At 34.3% G+C, this 10,378-nt stretch overlaps 1 protein-coding gene across 1 annotated transcript; it reads left to right on the forward strand.

The window, feature by feature from the left end:
• The first annotated feature begins 578 nt into the window (after positions 1–578).
• On the forward strand, positions 579–7,984 carry LOC131014377 (uncharacterized). Its single transcript, XM_057942336.1, has 10 exons — positions 579–905; positions 1,177–1,361; positions 1,855–1,963; positions 2,813–3,164; positions 4,399–4,468; positions 4,570–4,637; positions 5,033–5,148; positions 5,235–5,341; positions 5,827–5,963; positions 7,534–7,984. Exons 1-10 carry the CDS (start codon positions 825–827, stop codon positions 7,770–7,772), a joined length of 1,464 nt encoding a protein of 487 aa, XP_057798319.1. The 5' UTR covers positions 579–824; the 3' UTR covers positions 7,773–7,984.
• Positions 7,985–10,378: the final 2,394 nt, after the last annotated feature.

Below are 10,378 nucleotides of genomic sequence, written 5' to 3' on the forward strand. Positions count from 1 at the left end.
TTAAATAACTATTAATTATTTATTTATTATTTACTTACAATTAATTATGGAGTAATAAATCCTAACCCTAAATTCTAATTGACAATTAATAATAAGTTATACTAATATTTAAATATGTGTGTTAGGCTAACGCCTAACGGTAGAGATGTTTTAATCCATAAAACTAAACATCTCAAATTTGAGTCAATCTTTAATTTTAGTATTGCAATTACAAAAATAAGCCCTAATAATCTTTAACTTCCCCTAATCACCCACCCTAATACCCTCCTAATCACCCCAAGAAAAAGAGACCAGTCTTTCTTTTGTTTTATTTAATTAATTTAATACATATGCCTATTATTATTATTATTATTATTATTATTATTATTATTATTATTATTATTATTACTCCCTCCGTCCACGAAATGAGTACCCATTTGGGGGTGGCACGGGTTTTAAGAAATTGATTGAGTGTGTGTAAGTGGAATAAGGGACCCACTTTTATTGTGAGTGAGATGTGTGGGGTACACTTACCAAAAAAGGAAATGGGTACTCATTTGGTGGACGGACCAAAAAAGAAATATGGGTACTCATTTCGTGGACGGAGGGAGTATTATTTAGGAGAGAGCTGATTAAGCCCTTGCTACTTCTCCTCTCATCTTCTTTAGCACCGCCGACCATCACCATCCCGCCACTGACCGAACCACCGTCAACCCCATTTAGCTTCTTTGACACGAATTCGATGATTTCTGGACCTAATTTTGGAAGGAAAGTTTGAATCTTTCTTCTTCTAAAGGGTTGCTGCGATTAGTCTTCTTTTAATTTTCCCTCAAAATATTCTGGGCATGGAGTTGGACTGTAATTACGAAATAGCCCGAGTAGCGGAGTTCGTCTGTAGTGGTGGCTTCACTAGAGTAGCTCTGCAGGTAGCAATAGACTGACATCTCTTATATCTATATAAGCTGAGTGTGAGCGTGCGTGTGTGTTTCCCAAATTGCTCTGTTTGGTGCTGCATTCTCTGATACACTCCCACACTCACTATTTCTTGTTTTTCTGGTGTGATAAGTTCCGAGATGAGCTTCTGGCTATGTGATGAGTGTGTGCATGTGTTTTTTTGAATTGTCGTGTTTGGTGGTATATTCTCTCTCACACCGCGTTTCGCACGCTTGCTGTTTTATGTCTGCTGGTGTGATAAAGTTCCCGGATGAGCTATTGAAGGATTCTATGAAGGTGGTTAAAGCTCTGCGCCGGGAACTCAATTCATCAGTGAAGTTGTACGTAATGGCTGACACTACATACGGAAGCTGCTGCGTCGATGAAGTTGGGGCTGCACATATTGGTGCCGAATGCGTCATTCATTATGGCCAAACATGCCTCAGCTCGTAAGTCTTGTTTTAGTACTTAATTCCAGCAGTACGAGTGTGTTACACGATTGTGTAGCTTGCTTTGCCTGAAGTATACTCTTGGATTTGACCAATCAATTCCCACTTGGAGCATTTGTCGTGTGGCAGTTACATGATGTTTATATGGTTGGATCTATACATGGAAATGACGAGTGTTAGGCTGTTAGCATGTGAAATGATTTAGCATTTCGAACTTCAGCTTTGTCCTCGTTATGCTCAAAGAAATATTGAGAGTAATGGCATTTTTCTTGCCATTTCCATCCACGATAATTTGGGTTAAAAAGTTTCTTACATTAGAAGTGGTAGACTTTAAGCAATATTTTGATCAGGTCATTCTATGATTGGTTGAGGTTGCAAGTTGCTTTATCCTTAGGCTTCCGATATATAAACTTGTCTGTGAAATATTGTGTTAATATGAGGCTTTCTTTAAGTTAGTTATGTAATTTTTTTATCTCTATGTTCTTCTTCTCAGGACATCAACTATTCCTGCATTATTCATTTTTGATAAAGCTTCGATCAGCCCATCGAATTGTGCAAGGAGTTTGCTCGATCATGGTCTGAAAAGTGGCAAGCCTGTTTTGGTACGTTAGTGATGCTTATCTGTTTGGTTTCGTGCATCTATAGTATGTTGGAGTGGCTAAAACATGGAATTAAGAAAGAAGGCGTTAAGAATAAGAGTCTCCTGGCCCAACTCTAGACACTCTAAGTTCCTTTGCCTATTTTTTTCCATTTCAATAATAAAAAATATGCAGTATAAATATGTAATGGTCCAACCTGTTGTATTATAACATCACATCTAACTTTTCTTCTAATTTCTAATTAGAGCTGTGTAACATCATGTGTAATACGAAGGAAAAAAATAAAAAAATAAAATGTTCTTTCCCCGCTTTACAGCCACAGATTTTTGATCTAAGAGTGGCAATGAGACTATGCACTCGAGTCTTTTTAATGTGACCATTAGAATTAAGACACTTAGCAACCTTATTTATTTAAAACCTATGAACTCTGGAGCAAAAGAGAGGAGCTCACTAGAGTAACATTCAAAAGCAGTAGGCTGTTCAATAGCAATTGTCCGTGCACTTATTGGTTGCATTTATGTATTAATGATTTTGCCAACAAAGAGTATGTGTGTGTGTTTATGTGCCTTTTAAACAAATAATTGAGTAAGATCATGGTGCATCTATTTTAACTCTGCATGAAACTCATAGTCTTGTTGATAGCTAGTTTATATTTGCCCGGCCTCTTGAGTCAGAGAAGTTGACAAAGGCATAATGTGCTATTTTTGCTAATCTTCCTGTAAGGACTAATGGTTGTTCTGCCGAAGTGGTGAAAATTCCACTCCAGTGACAATAGATTTGATCCTTACAGTAAGACTTTTCAGTTCCACTGCAATGGTTATTGTTTTGTAATCTCTTACTTATGATAACTAGGTTCTAAGTGGTCTGGAGTTTGCGCATGCAATACCAGAAATTAAAAAAGCGGTGGCTTCTGCTGCTTCAAGCATATCCGGATCCACATCCATGTTAGAACTCCTTTATGCTGATCTATGCTGTTCGGTTGTTAGCCCATCTGAGACCTGTACATCTGTAAATCAAATTGGAGTCGGTGGCCAAGTTGTACATCAATGCCCTGCTGATGAATCTGGCCAAACTTATAGTACAGGAGGTTTGAGCTGGAGACTTCCTCAAGGACAGAAAATGGAGGATTATTTGCTTTTTTGGATTGGCTTGGACAATCCAGCATTTGCAAATGTGGTGTTGACTTTCAACAACTGCGAAATAGGTAATAATCCTTATTAGCTTGTCTTGTGAGCTTGTTCGCGCTGTCGATAAGGAAAAGGAACACGAACTCTACACCATGCACACATTACTGGTGTTTTTCCTGTCAATGTAGTCAGGAAATTTCTATTCATGGGGTTTGGAGTTTTTCTTTAAGAGACCTCACTTAGTAGATGATTCCATGAACATCTTTTTCTTCTTGCTCGTATTGATAATAGGGATCATTTATGTTTCTTACCTTTCTTCTGAGTTCTGAAGCAGATGTTAATTTTGATGCCTTTTTTTTTGCCAATTCATTGAGGAAATTAGCTGCTACTCATGCTCATAAGTTTGCTGCAATTATTACTATTTAATTATAAAGAGAGAATAAATTATGGGGCATAGTTGGAAGAGATGAAGTCTTTTTATACTAGCTGGTATGAAGAAATGCTTAGAGGAAAGGAAATAAGTCTGGAAGAATTAAGTTTTCAATCTTAATTTATATCTCTCTGTATAGACAGATGCAGCTGGAAGAGATCTATTTATCAAATTCTGACTAAAATGTGTCCACTACTTAATGCTATCTTCAAATGCTGAGTTTCAGCAATCAAGATGTCTCTTGTAATGCACGTTTCTTGCCCAAATATCTCATTCATTAAGGAACATTTTCTAGGTTAGGGGTACAGTCGAATTGTATATAAGATAGTTTTATGGTATGAATTGCTCCAATATACACAAATGCTTCTGAATAAAATTAGAGTCAGAGAACCTTTAGGAGCAACGCTGTAGAACTTTGATTTCAAATTTTGCTTTCAGAACCATATATCACAAGAAACTTTCTGGGACATGAATCATATAGACATCAAGTAACACTTTTTGTAAGTGAAAAGGCTTTTTTGAAGGCTATTATACTGAAACTGTCACCAGATGCCTTCATGTGGCTCTGGTCAGAACTTAATCCTCTGTTGATGTATTATTGGTTATGGAATGGTCCCTTAGTTTGGGAGATGTGGTTTGATACAATTTACAAAGAATACACAAATATACTGAAACAGAAAAATACAAGTTTTATTTTCTCTATGCCCCCTCCCCCCCTCTCTCTAGCTTATGTGCTATGTTTAATCAACCTTCCCATGATTCCTTGCAGTGCCTGCTGAGATTTATGTCTAGCTGTTACAGTCTTGCCCATGCCATCTTCTGCATTTATTATATAATGTTGCGGTATTTTTCCCAAACTGAATGTTTTGGTTTGTTTCTAGTCAGATATGATGCAACAGAAGGTCGCTTGGTGACTGACGTATCTCAACAGAAAAAAATCCTTAGGCGTAGGTATTGTCAGGAACTTTGCTTGTGAATTTTGTCTTTTGCTATTATAGTTCTATTTTACTTCCAAATTTGTCTGTCACATAATGCTTAAATGAACTTGGAAGGTATTATCTGGTTGAGAAAGCGAAGGATGCCAACATGATTGGAATCTTGGTTGGAACACTTGGAGCAGGTATAATATGTATTGTGTACAAACATTCATGAGTTTCCTTGTCTTAGAATAACCCTTACCTAGAAAAATGCACTAATTGATCATCAAATGGCTTCTGTCTTACTTCATATTTATTTTGCAACATAATTTACATCTGACTTTAAAGCCGAACCTTGAACATATTAAAAGAAACAGCTGCTCGTTTTCTTGTGACAGGGAACTCAAGTTTGAGTTACTCTTGTATAAGTGTCCATGATGTCATTTAGATGCCATATTGAGTTAGTGCATAATATCCCTCATTCAGGATTACATTACTACACATTTATGATGTTTTGCATCTTGTTCTGCTTTCTATATCTCGTCCAGTGCATGATTCATGCAAAAAGGCTAAAGCATCCCTGCAACTGTTATTTCAGCTGGTTATCTACATATGATTCATCAAATGAGGGAATTGATAACACAAGCTGGAAAAAAGTCGTATACTTTTGTAATGGGCAGACCAAATCCTGCAAAATTGGCCAATTTTCCTGAGGTAAACCTCATTTTGTGCATGCTGATATTATTGCTTATTTGCATACCTTGTAGCTGTAATGTTGATATGCCATTTGCACCTTGCAGTGTGACGTCTTTATTAACATATCTTGTGCACAAACAGCACTATTGGACAGTAAGGAGTTCTTAGCTCCTATAATTACTCCATTTGAAGCAATACTTGCTTTTGACAGGTACTGCAACTTCTGATTTTTGATTGCTTCAGTATTACTATTAACTAATATTTTGTTGAAATGTTCATTGTAGAATATTCATTGGTTGATTTTCTGGCACATATAGTTCTTCCCTCTCAGAGGAAGCTAATCTATATATGGAGCTTTAGTAGTTCATAATTTCTAATGACGGAGTACTCTCTTAGGTTAACCTGTCCGACTTAAGTCCAGATCAAGAAACAATGGGATTCATAATGGATCATCTGGAAGTATCACATTTTCATTTCAAATCTTTATAAATTGCTGTAATTTCTTGTAATGTGTCATGAAAGAAATACGTTCTGCTTGTTGAAATTCAGAAAAACCAAGTGAGTCTATGAGTGTGATGCCCATATAAAAAAGAATGCATCGATCATGAATGGAATAGTGAGGCATTTGTTAGTCGCCAAGCAGTTTGGTGTTCTATTCTTTCTATGCATGATTATACTTTTTGGTTCACTTTTCAGGAGAAGTCAATGGACTGGAGCGTATGTAATGGAATTCAGAGATTTGATTGCCTCAACTCCTGTAGAAAGGGAACAATCTGGAGAAGCGCGGTTTTCTTTCATTAAGGGTGGTTATGTTGAAGATTTGGATCTGCAAGGTGCTTATTCTTTGACTTTGCAGTTTTCATTCTTTTCAACTTACTCATCTCTGAGGAGGTTAAGATCATAATAATCTAGCAACCCAAAATTTTCTTGCCAAGTAAATAGAGCATGAGAGTATAGACTTTTCATTTTGTTTAGAGGTAATTCTTCTTCATATACAAATGGCTCAGTGTTCATTGCAAATATGCAGTCTGAATGTCATGATCGTGTCGTTTAGTTGTCATCAGATGGCTGATGCTTCTGAAACTGTTATAGACATGAAAACGTAGAGATAACTTTAGGGGTTTAAGAAGAGTTGATCTGGCTTAAAAGTAACGTAGCTTGAGTTGATCGAGTTTGAGCTATAAAGTGAGAACTTGAGCTATATTATATTTTCTCGTGAACAACTTTAGATTATTTTTATTATGATTTTTATTTTTACAATAATATATTACAATAATGTAGTGTAAATATTTCAGATTAACATGAGATATTCATCATTCTATCCCATTTTATTTAATGGTCAAACTATACTCTTCAATCATTATTTCTCCTCTTGAGATGCTTACACCAGGACCAATGTCTCATTCTAAACATTACCAGCATCACCATTGACCATCAGCTGCCACTGTTGATAATTGCCTCTCCTTTAATCAATTTTGGCTTCTGCATTCTAAGAACATTATCTACTCTTAGTCATCTCTAACTAGTCTAGTCATGGCCACCAACCCAATTAACAATTACCATCATTCCAGCAACATTATTCAGCACCATCTATTATATTGCAAAATATCTTTTTCCGGTTATATGAAAAGTGTCTCAAGCAAGTTTTAGATGATAATTGTTGTAAAGTGATAGTGTTCATGATGTGTGAGAGGACCACTTTTACTGATTATTTGTATGTAGTTCCTTAAGGGGGCGTTTACTTAGCATGATTGATAAGATGCATGACTGAGTATTTTTATCCTAAAGAGTAGGATTTTTCCAATCCCACCCTTTTAATGGAATAAGAATCAAGCAAAAGTAGCTTAAATGATATAAATAATCAAGGGCCTTGGGATATCCCAAAGTTTCAATCCATCAAAGTATACAAGGGATTAGTCTTACTATTTTTATCTATCAAGGTAAATCTTTCAAAGTAAACGCCCAAGAATGTTTTATGTATCTACTCACTTTAGAGTCGAAATTTAAAACTTTTTAAATCTCTGATTGATCAATTGAATTATATGTACTACATATTAACATACTTTTGCCTGATGGATCTGAAGTAAGATCACAAACTGTACCAGTCTGCTCAATGTTTAAAAGAGTTGCAGAAATTAATTGTGCTCATTATGCTCTAGACTTGGGTACAAAACTCAAGTATCTATATCAAGCTTGAAGTAGAAATGATAAAAGCTAGATTATTCTGGATTGAGTTTCCCAACTTTCGTTGTACCTAGTTATCTCCCTGCATTTAAGTAGTCTTCAGCCTGCAGTTCTTTGCCTGAATTATGATGGATCACTTTGGAAAATAGTAAGTGTCCAGAGATTCTTTCAAGTAGTTGCTGGTAAAATAAATAATACTGCCTGATGTTTCTTAAGCAGAAGATGACGAGGTAGAGAAGAATGAAATCCTTTCACTAGTGAATGTCACGGAGAAAGCTCTGCAAGTGCGAGATGAAGACACCCGATCGGTCATGAGGAGTACAGCTAAGTCGGGGGCTGAATATTTTGCGAGCAGATCATATCACGGTCTAGATATAAACAGCACTGATTCACTCCCTGGGGAATTTTTGGCTGGGAGAAGTGGGAAGGCTTCTGGATACAAGGACGAGAAGGCATGAATATCTCAATCCTAATCTATATTTCAAGTGAAAAATGCATATGCTAATTTTTTACTAGTGTTATGTATGTTTGTGCTAGTTGACCCTGAGAAAATTGTACACACTATTTGTAGAAACTGAAGCAAGCAAGTCATTCTTGCAGCAATTTCTTGTTGTTTGCATTGTTTTTAGAGTGCATTTACTTTGATGGATAAAAATATTTTCTCCCTAAATATTTCAATCTTCTCCATCTTTCTTGCAATCAAACTCACCACCAGTGGCGATTAGCCCACTTACAATCAGCAACAACCGATTTAGCAAGTAGCGTCACGGGTGCTTTGGAACCTATAATATAGTAACACATGAAATAAGAATGCGAAATTTGGAGGTAAAGGCTACTCACATAGTGAACACAGTAACCCAAAAATTCAACTCTTGCAATCCTATTTACTTGGGACGAATATAGGAAACAACTAGAGATAGCACATTCGTTTTAAATTTAACTAAGAAATGTATAAAGTTAAACTAATTGCCTAAAAAGTTCCCGCCAAAATTTTATTAATATCACTATTAATAACGATTAATTTTTAATTATTAATGAACAAAATTAATAAATTCTATGAATAAATGAATATAACTGATGAACAAACGTATGTATTTGATATGTTGAAAATCTCGTCACCTTCAGGACTCGAACCCTAAATCAAAATGTTTGTTCATAAAAATTATTGACATGTTCATCAAAATAAAATGACTTGTTCACAATTGCTCAGACGAATTCTCAAGTCTCACACTACTTGTGGATTCTCAATAGATCATTTCTTTATACATACATGTATATATAATTAATTCGTTTAAAGAATTTCAATATTTAGTTTAATTAACCAACCTAATTCAGTGTCAATTAGGGGTGGTAAAACGGTTCCGGTTAATCGGTTTTAACCGTAACCGAACCGAAAAAACCGGTTTTCGGTTAACCGATAACCGATTTTTACCGGTTCGGTTTGGTTATCGGTTAGTGTGTTCATCACTAATCGGTTAATCGGTTTAACCGGTTTATTTTATAATAAATTAATTAATTTATATTTTAATATTTTAATTTAAATAATAACATTAATATTTCAAGTATCTATAAATTTATTTTTGTTCTAAATTATCACAAGTTATGAATTGGTGCAGTGGATAAAACCTTATTCTTTCTTTCAAAGCTCAAGAGTTCAAATCCTATTAAACACATTCTACAAATTTGAATTTTTTTAAATAAAAACCGGTTAATTAGGTTAATCGGTTAACCGATTAACCGAATTAACCGGTTAAATTCGGCCAAATTGAGAAATCATGGATTAATCGGTTTGACCGGTTAATCGATTAACCGGTCCGGTTTAATCAACCGGTTAATCGGTTAACCGATCCAATAACCGGTTCGGTTACCGGTTAGGGAAATAACCCTTAACCGGTTTCGGTTAACCGGTAAATCGGTACCGGTTTACCAGCCCTAGTGTCAATCAATAGATTTCAATTTTAATTTTAATAATTTGTGTAGATATTAGCATATTTATTTATTTAATGGTGATTAATTTAGATATAAAACTATCACACATCTTATTAGTGTAGGTATTCACATATGTATAGATATATATTAAAACATGGTAGTCAAATTAAATGTATATGATTTTAATATAATGTGTAACTAATTTACTTTATTTTTATATATAATGTTATACTTATGGATCTGAAATATAATATTAAAAATTCTCACCCAATTCATAATGTTAGAATTTCAAATTTGATTTTATCTATATAACAACAAAATGATTTTCCCACCTTTGCAAATTCAATTTATTTATTTATTTTGGCAAAATCACTTATTATTTCGGTTGGAAAGTTTAATTGTTGGTTGAGCAAATTTGATCGAATTAATTTATCCATTTAATGCATAAAAATAATTTAAAATGTCATAATCATTGCTCGCCTATTTTAGGATAATTGTTGCTAGGCTGTATTACTTGTCATGTCTATTTTGATTTAAGCGAGATTAAAATTCAAGCAAATTTGAAATGAGTTAAAGTTTATGTATTTACATTACAACTTTATAGAGTTGACAAAATATCAAAAGTCACTAATAGTTTGTGGATTTACGGCCAATTTCTGAATTGCACATGAAATTTAATTTTAGTATAACAATACATAAATAATCATTTTGTTATGATTACCATGAAACTAAAATTATCAAATTTAAATTCATTTCAAAATCCATCAAGTTGAAATCCATGACAAGGTTTGAAGAAACAAACTAAAATATATACAAGCTAAAACGATGCAAACAACGAAAATTTACGCACTATTCTTTAATAAAATCATAAATTTGAGAATTTTAATTTCATAGTAAAATCATAACAAATTGAAACTTGAAAATTTATATATAGAGAGAGAGTGATTCAAATAAAAATCATATTTAAAATATTTAGACACAACGTTCGGTGAAAACCAAGTCAAAATGAAGCACTATACATATATTGTCTTCACCATAGTCTCTTTTATCATCATCTACTTGTTCTCGTTAGCCTAGTAATAACAGAAGTCCGACCTGGGCTGAACTATATTAAATAGCCTTAAACCGAGTTGCA

This window comes from Salvia miltiorrhiza, chromosome 3, assembly GCF_028751815.1.
Source record: "Salvia miltiorrhiza cultivar Shanhuang (shh) chromosome 3, IMPLAD_Smil_shh, whole genome shotgun sequence".
Taxonomy (NCBI): Eukaryota; Viridiplantae; Streptophyta; class Magnoliopsida; order Lamiales; family Lamiaceae; genus Salvia; species Salvia miltiorrhiza.

Bases quoted from the DNA above. Each gene is read 5' to 3' on its own strand.
- LOC131014377 (XM_057942336.1), top strand. From the start codon at position 825: ATGGAGTTGGACTGTAATTACGAAATAGCCCGAGTAGCGGAGTTCGTC. The intron at 1,964-2,812 runs GTACGTTAGTGA...TATGATAACTAG, and splicing joins AAAGTGGCAAGCCTGTTTTG to GTTCTAAGTGGTCTGGAGTT. The intron at 5,149-5,234 runs GTAAACCTCATT...TGCACCTTGCAG, and splicing joins AATTGGCCAATTTTCCTGAG to TGTGACGTCTTTATTAACAT.